General features: G+C 37.8%; 1 protein-coding gene across 17 annotated transcripts in view; it reads right to left on the bottom strand.

The window, feature by feature from the left end:
* ZMYND8 (zinc finger MYND-type containing 8) overlaps positions 1-21,382 on the bottom strand; it is a 67,207-nt gene that overhangs the window by 31,760 nt on the left and 14,065 nt on the right. For 14 of the 17 annotated variants that reach the window (XR_008452627.1, XR_008452628.1, XR_008452629.1 and 11 more), the window contains one exon: positions 12,170-12,240. Coding sequence is in view for 13 of the 17 variants with exons in the window: in XM_054081672.1 (XP_053937647.1) it covers positions 12,170-12,240 (71 nt within the window). In the remaining 4 variants the exon portion in view is untranslated. Of the gene's footprint in view, positions 1-12,169; positions 12,241-17,138; positions 17,195-19,359; positions 19,449-20,966; positions 21,115-21,382 lie in introns of those variants that run through there. The other 3 variants (XM_054081677.1, XM_054081675.1, XM_054081678.1) reach the window with 3 other exon arrangements.

Below are 21,382 nucleotides of genomic sequence, written 5' to 3'. Positions count from 1 at the left end.
TCAGTTCTCTTTCACCTGGACACTGACAAAACTGGAAGCACAGACTTGCCAGGCAATGTCACTGTTAAGTGACTTTTCATCACAGTAGTTTAAATTAACATTAAATATTCTTTTGTCTTTACGCAGCATTTGGGCCATCCATCTGTTTTCAAATTTTAATATATTTATAACAACAATTATATTCTGTAATTTCACAAAGTGTTATGCTAATCTATGTCATACATTTTAAAAGCAGAAAAAGCAGCATTAACAGTCCCTGACAGCTTCACTCATGTAATCTAGGAACATAAGTAACAGAAGTTAAAACATGGTAGAAATCAGTCTTTTGTCATTTATTCCTCACATTTAAATAAACCTTTTGAAACACGTCAACAGAAAAAATGAAATTGTCCTATAATCTGAAAATAAATACAGTACCTCAAATACTTAGTCAATTCTAGCATCTGCTGAACTGCTTTGTAAAAATAAAATCGGGACAAGTCAAGGAGTAACTGTTGACGGCAAGACAGAGCAACAGTGACCTAACCTTTCAGCACCTCTCTCAGTCGGAGCTCTCGCATTCAACCAAGAAAACTACAAGAGCAGTTTAATAAGTCACAGCTTCCACCTATGTCTGAAGTTTCTATCCCAAGTAACTAAGCTGGCAGAAGGGAGTGTGAGCCTGTCTCTCAGCTGCTCTAAAAGTCACAGATTGTCACCTTAATGTAAACTCATGACACCAGCGCCTGAAGCAGCCCTTGTGGCTCTGCACTGCATTTTACAAAACATGTGCAAAAGTCTTCAAAAAATTAGAAGGATATTGAGACACAGCTTTATCAAATGAATCTCTGTTATGGTGATCTTCATGTATGCTACACTCCTTCAATTATGCTGAATTATTTTTAATTAATCCTTTTTTGGCTTTTTTACTTTGTCACTTCTTTTGTTTTCATTAAAATACTCAGAAGGAATTATTTACAGTCTTAAAAAACTTAATACACTCAAAAAACCCCAACAGCTCATCAGAAATATTCCAGGTAAAAAAATAAGAGCATTTGCAACTTCATTTTCCGACAATAAAATTTAATTGATTCCTAATGAGTATGGAACGCTCCGCCCAATTACAAAGAACTTACTGACACTTTTCAAAAGAAACAAACATGCAATCGGCTCGCAGACAACCACAACACAACAAAATGATCTTGGCAAAACACAAGTGGAAGTTCAACAGAGTTGGCTTAACATGTTTCATTTTTAAGCAAGCTTTTATTAACTGCATCAAAACAAAACAATAGATAAAACCAGAAGCCCTCAATATCACGAAGAGAAACAACTGAACCATTTTTCAGTGGTTCAACTGACTCATTCCCACTTTTTCAATCCCCTACTCACATGTGCAAGAGCAGAAGTTTTGTGGCTGTACACTAAACAACTGAGAAACGAAACTTGTCTAAAAAATAACCTTTTTCTAAGTGGTTTTTTCCTATGAACCCACTCACTGCACAGATTGCAATGCCTTCAGCGAAGCAATTACACAGAAGAGGAACACACAGTGAAGAGAAGAAACGCTGCTCCTGTTATCAATGCTACCCTAAAGTTGTTTTGTTTCCAAACAGTTTTTGGCAGCTATTTGATAGATGGCAGAAGTAACCAAGCTCCTGGTTGTCACAATTTTATATCCTTTCCCTCCTGTATCTGTACTCTTGCCTTCCACTGAGTGATGGGCTGAGCTGTCTCATGTTGCCAAGTCACCAAAACATCATTGAAATCCTTCACCTGAAGTCTCGAATGAACACGAGAGGTATCAGAACCACAACCAGTAACTGGATCAACTTACTAGAGCAAGTCTGTATTCAACAGATTTAAATTAACTATAAAAAGATCTACAAAAAGTTCCCCATATAGAAAAATAGTGAAAACCACAGCACCAGATAGTTTCACGTAGGCAGTTGACAAACACCTTTCTCCCACAAATGCTTCCCAGCCTGACTTTCAACTATTCATTGCATGAGACAATTTTGTTGAGCTAGAACATTCCTCTGGGTGGAATGGGCTACATTAATTTGTGAAAATACCAACCTTACCTACTACATCACACTTTTTTCAGACTGGCCCAGACACATGAAACATGTAATTGTTACCTAATTAGCTGCGAAAATTACCATTTTTTCCAGTTCATGAAGCTTTTAAATATTTTTATTTCCCAAACAGATAACTGCACAAACAAAAAAAACCAAACATTTTTTTTTACTTGTTTCTATACAATTCTCTGGAAAACATGGTGCTATGTGGTGAATCCTGATTGATCAAAAGCTAGGTAACATGTGCAGAGATAATGATTAAGAATCAAGAAAATTATAAATAAATATTAAAAAAAAGACTAAAAGGTAGATGGAAGGAGATATAAGTGAGGGGGAGAAGGGAAATATGGGAGCATTTACCCATCTCAAGATTTACTAATCTAGAATAGCTGCACCAGGCACAACACACGCCATTTCAAAAGCCCTAGGAAAACTGACTGCCAGAACTCTTTCAGTAGTGCTGCCTAGCAGAAATGTGCCACTGACTCTCAGAGAAATGTTCCTGTTGACATAAGTTATAAAATTTTGGCAAAACATAGTTAAGTTTGTTTAAACAAACAAACAAACCATTTTCATGTTTTGAGTTTTCTTAGACAGTAAGAAATGTGATTTTTTTCCTTTCCACTCCTCCTGTTTTATATTTGTAGGCAGCATTTCTGACATGCCTAGGCTGAATTAAGCCAATGCAACCTCTCTGAGACCATTATTGTCGCTTGACTCGTTTCAATTCAAGCAAACATGCCTCCCACCCTGTGTAGGCCAAAATTTAGACTGATTTGACAATATAGAGAATTGCCAGGTAAGGCATGTCACCTAAATGTGTGAAAAATCCAATATCTGCCTCCTCCTCTCCTGAAGGAATTATGACAATAAAGATCACAACACAGGTACAACTGTGCTGACAGAAGACTGGGGATTTTTTCAGTGTTGCCAACCGTGCACAGAAGGTGGCAGAAGAACTCCTTTGGCTGGCACACGCGTCTCACATCCCAAGAGACTGAGCCAGTGCCGCTAACTTAGAAGAAACACTGTAGCATCAGTGTCAGCTAAATCAAAGCCCACAATTTAACCAAAGAGATCAAATCTAAAACCAAAACAAGCTCTGAACCATGTTTGTTCATTTTAATTACAGTAGAACGGTGCTTACCCAGCATGGGAACTGTTTGCATCCAGTGTGATCAGCAAAACAAGCATCATACCATATCGTTTCTCATCTTTCCATCACCACATGACTCAGAACAGCACATACAATATAATCTTTGTTTCTTTATTATAATTTTCAGTTCTCAACAGAGACTTTCCGTGCATTCCTAAAGGCAGACATAAGTACACTATTCTTACTGGAAGTGCTGACCATGCCTTAGTCCTTGTTTTCCCACTGCAGAGAGATCTGCAGAAATGGTCTCTCTGCAGCAAATGACATCCTCAAAATATCTGCAAGGACCTCTGACTCAGAGTTCCTCTCCAGCAAATAAACTCACTGAAAAGACTGAGGCTTTTATTTTCAGACTCTACACATGCAGGCACACCTTAAACCAGAAGGGTAACAGAAGAATACAATTTTCTGCCCTTTGGCTTCCATTTCTTACTCCCAGACACAAAACTGCCACCAGTGGAGCACACCAGTTTCCTTTCAGCCTCAGACTCTCTCGGTTACAAAGAAGCCGGTGACACTGCACATGTCTGGCTCTAAGTGTGAAAACACAAAATCAGCTGTAAAGTTTCTCATCATCAGCCTGCCTCCGTGACATAATGCTTCTCACTTTTAAATGCTGTTTTTTCCCAACTAACTGATTCAGGGACAGGAAAAGGGCTAGAACTGTTACTAGCTAAACCAGAATGGAATTACAGTTCAGTCACAGCCAAATCCAAACCACACTTCAACTCCTGTCACATACTCAGCAAGTCCACCTGAACCAAACTTTTCAGACAGGCATCAACTGTATACCCATAATTTCTAATTTAAAAGGCTGAGATGACTTGCAGTTACTTAGCACTTCAGGTTAGTAAGAAACTAAATGTTTTAAGTACTAAATGAAGGGCATTACAGTAACATAACAAATGAACATGTCATTGATAAATCAATTGTACCAATGAATTAATTTGCTAAGCAACTTTATTCCACTTATTTCTTGATTTTTGAGTGTATAATTTTGCTTTCTTAGAATTATTTCAAAATCGCGTTTCAAGTGCAAGTGAAAAAATAGACACCTCAAATAACTTTTTAAATTCCCACTAAAAGCTCCCTGTTTTACTTCACTAGGTTATTATCAATTGCTCTGTGATGTCGTCAAGGGTGACATAAGCACCCATGAGTGCTCTCAGAAACCATCCACTGGGGAACATGCAGCTAACCTGAGTTTCACCTGAAGTTTAAAGTCTTTGTTTCAGTATGCCATCATGTGACTAAAGAGCTAGTGACTACTGCTCCCAGGAAACAGACTAAAGCATGCTTAAACCCTAAATCAACTTAAATTTCACACTTTATGACTACTTTAGAAGTCAAAGTTTATGTGGAGGTAATGCAGTTTTTAAGCAGATAAAACTATGATAGTGACATAGCACAATTTAGCTTAGAAAAAAACCTAAAAAACAAAGAAACATACATTATTATTGTAGATGAGTGATCTTATCTTGCTGCAGCATATGAAGCATGGACCACAACCATATTTTCTATGTTCTATTCATTGCCAGTTGCTGTACTGTAAGCATTCAATAGCAACAATCCCTGAAAACTAATTAAGAAGCTTTGTTTTTTTAATGGAAGCAGGTACTTAGGAAATGTGTAAAAGTAAAATGTTTTCCTTGCTTCTCCCACGATATCCAAATGTAATCCTTCCCGAAGACAACTAACATCAACATGGCTTACACAGCATAAACCACTGGGTACCAAAGACTTGTCAACAGTGACATTTTACATCCCCTTATGCCCTCTTTGCCATATACCTTTTTTAAAAACCTAAATAAAATTAAAATTTGCTTAAGCTAAATGCAATCAAAGTAATTCCAGACTAAAACCAAAATGAAATGGTGTCTACGTATGTATTTCTAAGTATCTACTACACTTGCATTTGTTTCTCTACCAGTAAGGTCTTACGGAGAGCTGAAATCCACAGCAAGTTAAAGGTTTTACAGTAGCCTTCCACAGACAGACCTTTCCTTCTCTAGCACTGCCATTTCTTCACCCAGGAAGCAGCGTGGTTTACATAACTGATTATAGCCAAACCCAACAAAAAACTGCGAAGTTAATTTCAGCTGAACTGGCACAATCAACAAGTGATGAAGTTGACAGTGCCAGTGTAAAGGAAAAGTGCCCGACATGAAGGAGTGTGTGAGCACAGCAGATCTGACTTAGATGAGCAGATATCGCCTTAGCATCGCATCCTCAGCGCAATGCATACCAGGCCAATTAAGAAAAGTCTGAGTAAATCATTTTTACTATATATAATGATTTTCAAATTCAACATCACAAAAAGGTTAGGCAACTAAAACAAAAGCCTTCCCAAAAAGTGTGGAACAATCAAAAAATTCACCTTACTTCAACTACGTCAAGTTTACTCTACTTTCACAAAGAGTATTAGTTATTCAAATTCTGTACCTAATTTTCTTATGTTGTAAATACATGTTCTATGAAAAATGAGCTGTGATAAAGTGGTAATCTCCACTGCTTGTAGAACAAAATTTTTCTGTGCTGGAGATTTTCAGAAAGTGGGAAAAGAGAAACTCAGAAACATGTTTATTTAAACAGAAAAAAAAAAAAAAAATCAAACAAACCATGAGTTATCTAAAGTCTTCTGGGAACTGTATTAGGTATCAGTAAACTGAACATCAGTTACACCAAGGACAGCTTTCTGTGATGGAAGTAGGTTTTTGATGCAAGTGGGTCAAACATGCGAAATTCTGAATGACGTTTTCAATCCGAAACCTCGTCAATTGTTCTATGTAAGTCAGACACTCTGTCAAAACGTTACTTGAAGAGACCCTGCCCAAGGCTGCTTCTGTTAATATCAATTCCCAGTTCCATGCTAGCCCTTTTATTATGACACAAATTGTTCTGCCAACATTTGGTGAACCAGATAAAGAAATTACATTAGATTAAATGTAACAGAACAAAAGGACAAAAATTTCATGAAAGGAGTTTCATGCAGAACTCATTTGGTGGCTGGAAGAAACAGCTAGGCTAGCTGACAAAAGCCAGCACTACAGAAGATTCAAGAGTACAAAGGTGACTGAAGGCTGCTTAAGCTGTCATTACCCCACAGAAATGTGTAACTATACCTTTAGAAGGAACAGGAACAAAAACCAGAAACTGACCTTCAACCTAGACTGTCACTTCGTGCTTCTTCCCTCCTTCTCAAAAGCTCTGGAGCATGTACTTGAAATGGTGTTGAGGGAAATCAGTGAAGAATTCTGAGAGAAAAAGGAGCAACACTAGCTCCATTGTCAGCATTATTAGAGTGTGCTTTGACAGAACACACTTCAATTAATAAACTATGTGGGTTCCAGAACTGTGAGGTCTCCTAGTTATACTTATTATCCTGAATGGTTGCTAATAGATTTACAGTTTTTCAAATCCATTACCTACGATACTATAACAACTTTAATTATTTTCAAAATACTTAAAATCATGGATAAATCTGTTAGAACTTCTAGCCAGCTCTGAAGCGTTTTACTTTCCTGGCAGACTTTTGAAATACAATGCAGTTGCAATCAACCACTAAAGCCCTGTTTACATTCCAGAAACTTCAACTGCTGCAATTAACCAAATCCAGTTGCTTAATGTGATAAATAAAAGAGAGGTTAGCCATGGTTGCGTAAACCCTGATGAACTCCAGCTACATTACAGTTTTACACAAGTACAAAAAGACACAGTTATTTGTTTCTCCCTTGTAGGGCTTTGGAAGATAAAGAAACACTTCACAACAACTTGCAATGCAAGAGATGTAAACTGTTTAAAAGCTAGAGCTTGGCTGCAGGGGGACTGGCTGCCCCACAGCACAGCCGAAGACCCCCGGTTGATTAGTAAGTGAGAGGGCTCTGCACTGGAGATAAAAGCCTGGGGCTGTATGGCTGCTGTTCACTGGAGGATTCTCAAATTACCTTTCACATCAGAGTGAGAATCTCATCTCAATGTGATTATTGGTGCCAGTGCACAGACAGTCGATACACAATGTACTATTATGAAATTGTGGTAAAGTATATAAGGTGCTCTGGAAATTCCATTTTACATATCATTTTGCCTTTATATTCAAAATATCCAAACCTTCTACCACCATGAGAAGCCTCTAAGCCCAAAGCCTTCAACACAAACCTTGCAGCGGTGAAAAGGCTGCTGTAACAGTCAAAATCCTCACCATTAAGCAGCAGTGTACTCAGTACATGACTTTATGACAAGCTAAGACCATCCAGTGACCAGCTGTCACCGATGAGGGCTAGTCTGCCTCTAGCAACATCTGTCCAACTCCCTGGCAATCTGTTTCAAGGGGATGAGCAGGTAGAAAACTATTTCTATACCCAAGTCCTTAACTGACTGAGAAGAGAACTGGCTAAGACCCTGCATAGATGCGAAGGCAATATATGGGATGCATGACTGAAGGGAAGGAGAGAGTTAGAGATTTCCTTTTGACCAGTGACTAGACAAACAATGGTTTTAGTACTAGCTGAAACATGAAATCTACATGGAAGTCCACGTGTTACCACAGTTAGTTACTGTTGGCAGGTAAGAAAGACAAACCAGCACAAAACTAACATGAGAATTAAAAAAATTTAAAAAATATTCTTCCAGGTTAATAGGATGAAAAAAACCAGTAGAGAGTTCACTGCTGTCCGAAGACAACAAGTGCAAGTGAATACAGAACTGCACCCAACAATGAAGATGGTTATACTGCTCAGGAACCACACCTTGGAAATACTCAGAAAATTCTCCAGAAAGCCTTGCAAGCCCCACCTTGAAATAGTTAATAAACAAGGTTAAAAAGTAGGCCATGGGGCTGGAACAGGAAAAAGAACAAGATGTTTCTGTCTGACATGCTAATGCATCATACACAGAGGACAAAATATTATAATAACCTAATCCGTGGCCCTTCTCCTTGGCTGAACAGCATTCCTCTGCTGACTCCATTTTGCGTTTTCAGACTCCTTTCACCATCTTTAAACTGTAATTTCCCATTTCCAGTTCTCATATGCCTTATGCCTTCTAGTTCTGATAACGAGAGTAGTGTATTTTGAGAGCTCTTCTCCAGTAGAGCTGCACATGCACAGCTCATAAGCATATATAAATTATAATTGCTACAATAACTCTCTTCCCTTCCCCACCTCACCAGATGTCCCACAACATTTTGCAGCCAGGCATTTGTGTACAATAGTAGGGTTAATGAGTTCATCATTCAGGCAAAAGTTATAAAAAAAAAAAAAAAATTATCAATTTTCTGCCAGATCACTCTCTTAATAGAGACACAACAGCATAAGCATCAGTGCCAGACTAAGGAAAAGGGTAGGAAAAAGCAGCTGAAGATGAGTGTGTAAGGCTGCATAGCTCTGACCACAGCTACAGACTCACTCTTATATGTCATATTATTAAGTGTAAGTAAGAAGTGTCAGCTATGGTTTTAAGCTCTAGGTTCATTACAGTCCAACCCTATTGAAATGCTGGCTAACAAAGCTCTGTACTTCCTGCACCCAACTGCTACTTTCCTGCCCTCTCTCCTACACCAGTTCTGGCAGTCTACCAAGCCACTTCAGCACAGTAAGCTAGCAGAAAACCATTCATGTTTTACGGTTCAGTTAGTTTCCTGCCAGCTTCGGTATGGAAGGAAGTGGATAAAACTGCTGCATGGAGCAGTTTGACCAGCTTAGGCTGCTTTGAAACCACTATCTTACTTAAACGGATTCAAAGGCTACATTAATGCTCTTGTTATAGATTAAACAATGCATCCTTCACCTTAGCTTAAACTGAACTGGAATTGATTCATAGCAGTGAAAATTAAACTGCTTATACCAAAACAACGTTCATGAAGAAGCATAATTGATTTTAAAGCAATTTAATTTATCTTCTCTCTTTAGACACGACCTCAAACCAGCTCTACAAACTGTAGCAGAGCAAGTCAGGTTACAAAATTGCAGCATACCAGCTTCTCCAGGACAATGATGAAGTTATACAATACCACTGATTGATCTCCTGCACAGGCTTCTCAGACCATCAAAAAAATCCAAACAAACCAAGAGGAGCTGTATGCTTCCCTGACAGATTTGTCTATACAGCGTCTATTTCCTCATGTACACCTTTTCTGAAAGACATGCAGCAAAATTCTGAACAAGATCACTGTTACAAAAGGAAGTTACCACAATCCCACCAGTTTAGAACCCCGTTGCGCTACTTCGACCTCAGACCAAGTGTAACAACATTTCATAAATTCTGGTTTGACTTTTCCTGCTGCAGAAACACTGCACGAAACTAACAGAGAAACTTGTCTCCATCCAGATAACAGCAGTCCAGAAAGATTCATTTTAGCAGGTCTATAATACAGCCAGCTCTTTTACTAAGCAAATTTATGACCCTTATACTTTCTATGCAAAACTACATGTTTAACCAGTATAAAGTTCTACCACTAATTCACAGATTAGGTTTGGAACACAGCAAAGCAAGATGGCTTATAGGCAAGTCCCACGATTCCCTTACAAGCCACATCACTTCTTCACCGAAAAAAGACATATCTTGGCGTGGGTCACTGTTACTCTTGCCCTTAAAATGGTACTGGCATGGGTTTCGTCAACATCTTTGTCTAATTTAACAAACCAATTAAAGCATATCGGTATCTAGTTAAATAAACATCAATTCCATTATTCCTAAATTAATTCAACCTCTGTTAATTTTAATTGTTACTATGGTCGTTCAGATCACTCTCTCTTGTGTTTAAAACACTGAGTCCTGCTGTGTACAGACCAGCGACTTCCACACAACGACAGCTTGGGCCAATCTAAACTAGTTCTGTGGTGTTTCTGTCTTTGTCTTCCAAACCACTGTCCCTTCAATCACTACCAGAGCTTGCCTAGAAGCTTGTTCAGGGAGTTGTGTCAACAGCAAACTCGCTCAGTATGAAAACATGAGCCTGTTTCTGCCAAGTTAGCTCCCCCTGAATCAATAAGTTTGAAATGATCAGAGCCCACAAAGCAAAGGCAGCTGCAAGATCATGTGGCTGAGAAGGCCAGGAGATGAAAGACCAACCCTTTCTACAACCATGAGGTATTAAACCAGCTCACTGCCCAGAAAAACTTCATCTAAACTCTACAAAAACAGTAAAAAAGTTTTCTGTGGGCTTAATCCATTGAAGCAGTGCACCTTGAGGTCAGACCAGCACTAGAGCTGGAACTGCAATTTTTTGTATGGACAATTTACATGTTTCCCAGCTGATTAAAGTAACTGCACTAAAACGCAAACATCTGCAGGACGAGGCATCAAACTCCTAAATGACTTTTAGACCATGATTACATCAGAGTGACAGAATTAATGGTATAGCTCACTTGATGCATGTGAAATTCTTATCAGTATTAATATGTGGGCCAAAGGCTTTCTAAGGAGAAACGAAGCTGAGATTTCATGTGCAGCTAAATGCATTTAATAACCCCATTCGTCTCTTTATTTAAGTTCTCATACTCACTGAACTCTTTGATAAACAAACTGGCCACTAAACAGCTGGAAAATATTCCAGGTTTTAAGTTGGTTAGAAAGTTAAGTGGCTGGGATCTGACAAGCACCACAGAGGAAGTAAAGCAGTCAGAGTACACAGCTGGGAGGTTACCCCATTCAGCAGCGACCACTAAAGCAACAAAAAATGGTTTATTTTCTGCTGCCTTAGAAAACTGAAATAGAGAGATAAGTTAACATCAAAAGCAGTCCAGTGCTGGAGAGTGACATGCAAAAACCAGAAGCAAAGGGAGAAAAAGACAGGAAGGAGGAGCAAATGTAGAAAGCAAATCTCTTCTGAGCTGTCAGACCATACGTCCTACCTCATTTAACCATACCAGGGGAAGTCAAACAAGAAATGTACTGTCTGTTAGCACAAATAAGACATAAATGCATTTTTTAACTATGTTATGTACCCAGGCTTCCTCCTTAAAAAAATAAAGCAATGCAGACGTGACCTGTGCCATGTTTTCAAGACGATTACATCTGCACACTCAGAGTTAGTAAGACTTATGAGCCCTGCAGTAGAAAAGTGAAGAATAAGCGGATATGTGTGAGAATTTAAAAAGGATGGTAGTAACCACTGCTGCCATTTTACAGAAGTGGCTTTCAAGTAAACTGAGCTGCAAAGTCAGCTGCAAGTACAAAAGGAGACTGACCGGCAGCTGGCAGTCCATTAAAACGAACGGGAATAAACAATTATGTGCAAGTATTCTGATTGAAGGGCATTTCTGTTCCCGCACTCCAAACAACAGAGGGAATATTTACACTCATATAAATGGTTACATATTTGGCTTTTTTTATACTGAGAGACATCATTTGCCTGTAATAACTCATTCATAGGGAAAATTCCAGAAAGGAGTTTGTTAGAAATGAGGGACAGAAATTCCTTAGTTAGGAGGACAAACTCTCAAGTCACCCGAAATTCTACCACCACATTCAATTCACGTCATGGTAATAGGATGGACATATAAGTATCCATGAAATACAAACTGCCCACAAGATCAACTTTTCTGGAAACAGAAATTTTACTATGTTTACTCTTAGGAAAACGAGGATCCATTACTGTAGGAAACAGTGCTGCCTTAGTATGATTACTACTGTTACTATTTTCTCCTACATTGCAAATGTAGAAGTACTTTAAAGGAAGCTATGATAAGTGAGATGATACAAGAGGCTGAGTTTCATTATTTAACCTTAGTTATTCACAAAGCAGAAAACAGAGTCTGTATGGAGGGGAAGTTTGATAGACAATAAAACTCAAGCCAAAATTAAAACACTTCCTAATTTACAACAGTCATCGTGAAAAATCCAGTGAGTCTTGAGTCTTCACTCAAGAGCAGCTTCCTGGTAGACTACAGTTTCGCTATCCAGGTTTACAAATATTCATATGTTGTAAAACAAAAATTAAATACTCCTTACTCACCTTTGGATCGAGTGGAGATATCCATCCCCTCCACCACCTCCTGCTCTGCCTTTATTTCCTCTTCAGCCAAGCTGCAGGATTTAAAAAGGTGAATTAGAATAGTTATAGATTGGTTTATTCCTACGTCTAACTTCATGTACAGAAGTTCAACACAGCACTGTCAAAAACAACTGTATTCAAATGTCTAGCAAAATGAAAGGTTTGCTGTTTGCCGGGGTAGACATTGACCAAAACAGGAAGAGAAACAATCCAGGTACACATGTATGCTGCATGTTAACAATTTCAAAGGTAACATTTTCACACTAAGGACAATCTTGTAAAATGCACCGATTATTACGTCACATTCTGTATAAATTGTATATGATGGACAAACAGGAATTCTGTTCCTCATAGCTCCTAATCGAAGGCCTCTATAAACTGTGGGGACAGGTGCCTGCTAACATTTAAACACCCACCAGCATCAGAGAACAAGTTAGCAGAAGCAGAAGATTTAGCAACACAGAACAGCTTGCAGAATTGGAAGGAAACATGCAATTTTAAGAACTACTAAATAAATAATTTCAAAGATTTTGAAACTATACTACATAACAGAAAACAGGATATTTATAATTTATTGGGAATACAACTCTACCAGTTATAAACTACAATAAAGAGTAAACAGAACAGAGTTGTTACTATCATTTAACCATTTAATCTTGTATACAGTTTTAATTCAGACTAGGCAGGATTAAGTGATCAAGTAGATGACAAACTATATCTGACTTGCTGATGTTCTACTTTCTTATAGTGATACCATTCAAGAAAATAACTGAACTAACCTGGCAAGTTAAGTTAGTTTGGGGAAGGAAGGAGGGAGACAAAAAAAAAGGTGCAGAGTTAATATTTGAAGATCTGACTGTCATAGGCGAAAGATAAAAGCAAACATATGACATGAAGCAAGCCCAAATTCAAAATGATGAACAAATGCAGTTATGGTGCCTGAAGCAGGCATCAGAGCTGCCCATTAATAATGCCAGAGCACAAGAGCCAAGCGGGATGTAAATCTTTTCCTCTGTAGTGATAACTTACTGTCTAGTCTGATAACGCAAGTTGCTGCTGATACCAATTTACATTGATACAGCAAACTGTGAGCAACTGCTGCTATGGAGTGGACTGAGATTCCATTCAGCCACTCCAGCTCTAGGGACAGCTAATTTCTGCCACAGAGGCCAAGAGGATAGCTAGAGACTTTTGCTTTAGCCACTGTGGCTAAATCTGCACCAGACAGCTATCAGAGCACAGAAATAACACCGAGGGCTTGGTTAAATTTGTATCAGAGAAACTCTTCAGGCTGACAAACAGTTTATATTAGCAGCAGGCTTATTACTGGTATAAGTTAAAACAGCTTCCTAAACCAAGTAAAACTTACCAGCAGAAGGACTTTTTAGTCTGGTATTTATCAAAACTACTTTTAATTAACAACCAACTACGGGGGAGGGGGGGCGGGTTGCAATTCCTTTCGCACTTCTAAACAGGACAGCTATGTCAGCAAACATTTTTAGTACAAATTAACCGAGGTCAATGTATGGAAGGCGCAAAGACGAGAGCAAACACGTGAACTCAGGAAATCATTTTTCCTTACTTGTCATTTGTATACATCAACAATTTACAAATTAAGCTCTTTAAAGGCATAAAACACTGAAGAGTTATTCTACCAGCATCCAAGCTCCCAGCTCATGGACTACACTGTTAATTTCAGCAGCAAGGAAAGGCAACCATGTGACCAGAATTATGGTAAATGAGTAGCACAGGCGACCCTAGCACAATGCTGCCCAGATTTATTTTGCATGGGTAGATTAAAAGCATAACATAGTCGACTGTATTACAATGCTCACCGATTTACTCTGCATGGGCAGATCAATTACCCTGCACATTTGTTACACCCTTTCCCAGAGGGCCTTCAGCAAAGAGGAGCTGGCAGTGTGTTGCAGACACCAAAACATTTCATGCATCACTTGCCTCTGCCCCTTCTCTTTCTTAAGCAATGGAAAGGGATGGGCTCACAGGATAGGTTCATTGTTCTCTTCCCATGTTGCGCTGTTCTTTTCTTCCCCTCCCCCCTTATAAAATCCTATTTCAATATAGCCAAACTGTAACGAAACTCATATTTTTAAAACATCATATGTAATTAATAACATACACAAGTACATATCTAAAAACACACATTAATTCTGTCAAGAGTAAAGTAATTTGGCAGTACACATTACCTGGTCTTAAAATATACATCCAGTTTCAGCCACCGACTAGGACATGCAAGTCTTTATGATACTAAGGTTGAAGTCTTAAGACAATTTTACACAGGTTGCTACTAAAAGGAATGGTTTCCCCAATCCCTACCCTCACGTTCCAGAAATCACATTCATTTTAATGAATCAGTTCTGTGATCAAGCTCACTGTGCAGCTGGATGTGCAGAAGAGAGGAAATGGGAGTGTACCACATGTGGGGAAGGGGAAAAAAGAGTAATATCCTTCTAGCAGTGGCTCACATTTAAGTTACTTTAAGGCAATCATAACATTCCAGACGCATCCAAAATCTATCAGGTGCCATTTTGTTCAAATCACAAGCTCTGGGGAACATGCTACAACAAGAAAAACACACTAGTTGCTACAAGTCAGTATTGAAAGACACAGTTGAGAAATGGGTGTGACAGATGAATGCAGCAACACAGCAGCAGGAACTGTTCCTACAACCCTGCTCAAAGCAGCGCAGGAAGCCCCAGAGCTGACTGAAGATGCTCTGCACTTGTGGGCCCAAACTCAGCACCATGAGGTGTTACAGGTCAGGGCTCCTATGAATTACTTAGGGTGCATGAGGTTTCTTCGGCTCTAATCTGCCTCTCCCCATGTAATGAGTTTACTTTAGGAAATTCATCCAGTTTCCTCCATCATCTTTTTGAGCGTACTTTCAATAGATCTATAGAGACAAGAAAAACATTCTTCACAGGCAGCTCCAAGATGAACAAAGTATCTTGACTTGACATATCTCTGACACACCACATAAAGGACACCTGAATACAGCTTTCCCAAAGATTTCAAGTATAAACGAACAGTCAAAAATGCATTCACCACTCAACACAAAGGTTCTTCATTCTTCTCAGCAATGGAGGTGCACACATCTTGTGCACATGTATGCACACTGTGCGTCACTCACAACTAAAATAAAACTCAGCAATTATACACTATACTACAAAAGCTGAGCCTTAGAGGAACAGACTGCATCTCCACATTCTCTACTACAATTAATCTTGCTCAATCTTTTAAGGGTGCGAACATCTAAGTATGTAAGAAAATCACTGAGATTGTTAAAAAAAAATAATAAATGTTGGGGGAGAGCAGTTAAATAAGAGCATTAGACTTAGCTGTCAAACATACTTGAAATTCACAGCTCTTCAGAAGCATCTCCCATTGTTTTATTTGCTGTAACGTATTATGACTTGCACAACATGACATTGTTTGAATGGTGGCGGTGATGATTGTAGTGGTAATCTTTAAGACTTAAGTTTGTAAATACATGCTAGCAATTCACAGCAAGTTTACAGCAACTTTTCTAAAGCTGACAGATCTTTTCACCTTTTCACTTTCCATCAATATAAACAATATTCTGAAAATGCTTCATAAAGCACAAACTTCTAAACACAGAATTTCATTAGCAAGAGATTTCAAATTATACAATCCAAGAAAAACAGGTCCTTAGTGACAGGTACCTTGCTATTTCCCATAACAAAATAAGAAAAAAATTAAAACCAGCAGCAAAACAATTATAAACAAGCATCTCGTTCTATGGAAACAATAACTATGCAATCAAGTAGACTATTCTAGAGAGTTTTATTTTGAGAATTCATTTTTGCAGGGCTTAGACTTGCTATTTTAGATGGCATGCAATACTATCTTGTAAGTGTATTACGAACGTGATGCTCTGAGGTTGCAGATCAGAAACGATACTGGTATATACTCAGTTAATTACCTAGATGAATACAATAAATACCTTATGTCATTCTGTAAGCTACTCTTACTTCCTCATTAAGATGAATGAATGTAGAGAAACATATCTGAAGAACAAAACTGAAATTAAAGCTTTGCCAGTTTCACTGTCAATTGAACACCACTTAATCATTTAAAACGTATTTAAAACATCGCTAATGGTATTGACAAAACTTAGACAAAAGAAAAAAAGAAATTGTTTTCTAAAACATTAAACTTATTTGTTTCATACAAAATTAGTTTAACATGTCTGAATGAGGAGAGGTGTGGAGGTTATTCCTTGGGGCATAGCTGGGGACAGAAAGAATAAAAATAAGGATTGCAAACACACAAGATATATTGATAGTTAGGTAAAAATGCAGAAAGAACTTAGCTGCCTAATTTTTAAATATGTTCTCTATTAAACTGAAGAGAGGGTTTGGTTTTTCAAATTTCAGATCAGTAAATAAACTGCTGACTTTTCTTTTCAGGAAAATCATTCCTGTACTCATAGGAGTACTTACCTGAAAAAATGTACATATACAAAAATATGTAAAGCTGCTCTAACCTATATTAACTACAAAGAGCAATTAAAAGTTGCAGATGAACTACTGCACCTTGACATTTAACCAAGAAAAACTGACAGATATGGAAAACCACTCGAAACAGCTAATGCCCCCATACACAGTCTAGATCTACATTAGGGAATATACACATTAATTTAAAATAAAGAACTATATACTTATGAATTTCATTTTTCCTTTTAATTCATAGAAAACAAAAAAAAAATATTTAAGACTGTAAGCACTAAAACTGAATTTCATCCTTATGATAACTCCTGCATCTCCTACATCACATTTGTGAGTAGCAATTCTAAATAATGATTTCAAAAAAGTGCATTCAATAAAAACTTGAAAAAAATATTTGCATGCCATTGCTGAATAAATAGCAGCTTTGTATAAGCACTCACCTATAACAGTCTCTTACTCATCGGTAGCTATGCTATTTATGCTGGATTCTTAAAATGGCGTCTGACAGCACTGCACTGCCTCATTCCTGCACTGTAGCTAAAATGGTAGCAGTTTATTCAATAACGGGACCTCTTGTTTAAACAACAGTGCTACATTCAAAGCAAGCATCTAAATATCAGAAATGGTAAAGTATGACAAAAGGAGCTTGACATCCAAATGTTAAACTAAAAAGGCACAAGACAGGCAGTTTTGTGAAGTCACAGGTTACTAAGGAACTCACTCAATTTTTAAATTCACTCTCCAGTTTGAGCACCTCACATTTTAAGTTTCCTTTCGCAGAATTCCCTACAAAATGCTTAATTCGCGTTAAACTATTAACATACACAAAATGCTTGCTCAGATATCTGCACACAGCAATGTTTAAGCTAGCTACTTCTGATAACAAGGTAAATATATATATATTTAATTTAAAGAACATTTAGGGTTTTTTTTTAAATCTTACTCTTATTCAGTGTGCATTCAAAACAGCTCCACAAAAGAAAAAAAAAAAGAGATAGGAACACCCTAGCTGTCACACCGTCTTCTTTAATACTATAAACTACAGAGCTGAGGCCCGAGCAAGGCAACCAGAACAGCTATAGGATTTCAGATGCTAAAAACATAGGCTGAGAACAGTCATCTTTGAAAGTAAAGGTTTATATCAGCTAAATTAAGAATGTTAACATCCTGCTACAGCATGGTTTTAATCTCACAGTATGAAACACAGATGCTGTGACAACTGACTATAAAGGGTTAACATAAGAATGACAGATAACTTCTATCAAATAAAACCCCCTCAGTTCCTATTTCTAAACTAGACTTTAACCCATGAATAAAAGACATGTTTATTAATAACCTATTTTAAATACTTTCTAAATACAATTTAAAGGGCCAAGCTTGATGGCCCACTGTGACAGTTTTCGGTCTCTGGTTTGCAGACCCCTCCCAACCAGCATACTGCTGCGAAGGGGTTTACAGACTATCACCACGTAAATCAAACCTAGTCTAACAGGTTTATATTCACTAGAATGGGATTGATGTGGCCATGGGAAAAATATTAGGGATCCACAAAAAAGCAAAATTTGAAAATCAATGTCTACCATATTCTGCATGGGCAAAGGTTATGTCCAACTTCTAAGTTACTCAGGAGATTCAAATTAATACCCTGAATTCCAGACAGAGAAGAGGAGAGCTTTTACTGAGATTTACTGCCCTTTAACAAATTTTGCTGGAGTGCCACCATTGCTCTGGAAAATTGACCATGACCTATCACTTTTCAGCTACTGGATCCACATGGCCAATACCTTGAAAACAAAGGAAAAGGGGAAAGAAAAACAAAACCAAAATCACCAAGCAAAAGTGGCATCACAAAATGGACCATAGCTGAGGAAAACAAGCCAACTGAAGTTTGTGGACACCGATATAAAGGGCTACATATTTGTAACATAATCTATCTATTTATGATTTTTGAGCATGATGCTCCTTTTATTACATGCTTCCTCAGTAGCAATGTAGGTTTTCCCTTACATCTCAATACTCCTGCCAGATTGGTGGGGGGGAGGGGAAATGTCACATTTGGAGTGGTTTATATCCTGCATTTTTTTCATTCTCAGTATGTTAAATAGTACCATTTGTTTAAAGAAATCACTCAGTTTTTCCCTAGCACTATTTAGCTTCCAACTAAAACAGTTTGCCTGCAAAGAATGAAAGAGGCATGTAACTTCTAAAAAGCTACTGTTTTCATCATAATTCATAATTCAGATCCCTCCTTGTTCCCCCCCCCACCCTCCCCGCATTTGTTGTCCAGCTAATTACAAAAGTAACTGGATGTTGGCACTAAATAATAATGGCTAATCATATTTATCCTAGGCAATTTAAATTACTCTTTAGTAGCTAGAAAAATTCAAGTGCAATTATACGATTAACTGCTAGTTACATTAGAATAATGGCCATTTGCTACAAGCTGAATAAACCTCAGCTACATTGCTTCATACATGTCCTGCCTAATTGTGATATTAAGAAGACCCAGTCCTTGGGTAGAAAGAATATGTGCCTTTTCCCCGGTGCCTATCACTTACACAAAACCCCACATTCCATCTGTCCTGAACAGTAGAATAAACAGCACAGAGTGCTTCTTATTATGCAATCTATGAAAGCAAGTGATAACTGATAACATCATACCTTGACAAAGCACCAAAAAATATATGAAATTCTTCAGCTTGGCTGAATTTGCTTTACTTAGATGGAACAAAGATGGCAGAAATTTCCAGAAGGCCTTTCTCAGTCTTGCCACTGCAATTGTCAGTCTTTAACCTACCCTCTGCTTCTATTGGCTCCAGCACTCCCCCGAGCAGCGCGATTGGGCTGATCTGTGAAACAACACTGCTGTCTCTACCTTACCTCAGACATCTTGCTGCAATGCAGACATTTATTTTTTGTGAACTATAAAAGAATTATATTTGAGCGATTAAAAATAGTGAACTTTAACAGACTCACGATGCTATGTTTCATTACATGCACAAGGGCAGCTTATACAAATATGCCTCACTGTCAGCTGTGTGTCTGGAGGTGCAGATTTGAAACAGATCCTGGTTTAACAAAACCTGTGGGAGCCATTTTAATACAAGCTTTCTGATTGCAGATCACTTACTCCTACTTCCTCATATTAAACAAATATTATATTGCACACTGTTTAAGACTGAAAGTAAACTGCTAATGTGTATAAACAACTGCTAGGAAAATTATGTCCAAGTGTAATTTCTCGTTTTAGCAATTGAAGAATAAAAACCAGAATAACTTCTTAGCTGTGTTAGCACTTCCAATTGTGCTGAAAAACACATTAATACTGCATACAAAAATGCTATCAGATGAAACATGATGATACAACCTAGAAGTGTTTCGGGTTGCAAACTGAATGAGACATTCTTATAATCTAATTTGGGTGGGGGGGAATGATGGGAGGAGGGCTGTTAAGCAAGGTGAGATATTCTAAGACAGGTACTCATACTGGCAAACAAGTAACCACGGGTAAATTGCTGTGTTACAGAATTTTATCAAACACATGGCAACCTTCTATAAAAGTTAGCAAGTAACTGCGCCTGGGTGCAGTCATTTGCAAAACTAGCTTAGCAGTTAAGTTCTTTCCTAAAATCGTGAACAAGTGTGGACTGTTAAAACAAGTCCAAAAATTACATTAAAAGCACAAAAGAGCATCCTTCCTCTGCTTTTGTGACAATACCAGTGTTCACTGAAAAACAGCTTGTTAAAACAAGCATGCAAGGGCTACAATTAAAAATCTCAGTAAAGGGCACAAAATGTTCTAAATTAGTTATAAATCAAACAAGTTCGTCTGAGATTATACTTCGTATAGCATCAGACACACATATCCATTAAGCATTATTTACTTTACTTCACAAGGTCACTTCATTGCTGAGTACTAGCACTTTCATTACACCTCAAAAGCTTAAGGAACAACGAAAATGCGCTTTGCCCTACAAATACGGTAATTCATGAACTACAAACAAACAGAAAGAAGATCTTTCACCGGCCTGAAGTGTAAACAGGAAGTATAAGCTTCAAATTTTAGAGGCAAAATATTAAAAAACAGTGCTTTCAAATTGGAACAGTTTACATGTACAGGTCCTTTAACATGGACGCTAAGCAAATCCAATTTTATGTATGACTAACCACTTATCATTACTTCATCTGCTGGACTAACTGACCCAGTTAAAGCAAAATGTTTGGAAAACTATTAAAAACGTTCAGAAAGTAGCATGCTGCTTACTTACCAAGTGTTCAAGCACCCATCTCATTTTTCCAGTTAAGAAGATACAAGAGGCTGGCAGACTTCAGAATTTATCAAAAAGGAATTTCTTGAAATAATTACGCAGCATTAAACCAAAGTTTAGGAGGAAAAAAAAAGAAGGACAAAACCCAGGAAGGAACAACATGTACTACTGTCATGAACCACACATGATTTTATATCCTCTGGACTCCACAACACAGAACTGTGGCTGATACAGTGTAAAACAAAGAGGCACAGATAAAAGGTATATTAGTTTATTTGAACTATGTAAAAGAAAGCAGCTAACAGTTCAAAAACATTTTTCATAAAGAATCAGATTCATAAACAAATGTACTGCTGCATTTTATGGAGCAGCGCTCCATTTCCAAAACCTGCAGAACAAAAACTCCCTTTTAAAGG

The sequence above is a fragment of the Cuculus canorus genome, chromosome 16 (genome assembly GCF_017976375.1).
Source record: "Cuculus canorus isolate bCucCan1 chromosome 16, bCucCan1.pri, whole genome shotgun sequence".
Classification (NCBI taxonomy): Eukaryota; Metazoa; Chordata; class Aves; order Cuculiformes; family Cuculidae; genus Cuculus; species Cuculus canorus.
This window is presented reverse-complemented; position numbering and strand designations above follow the sequence as displayed.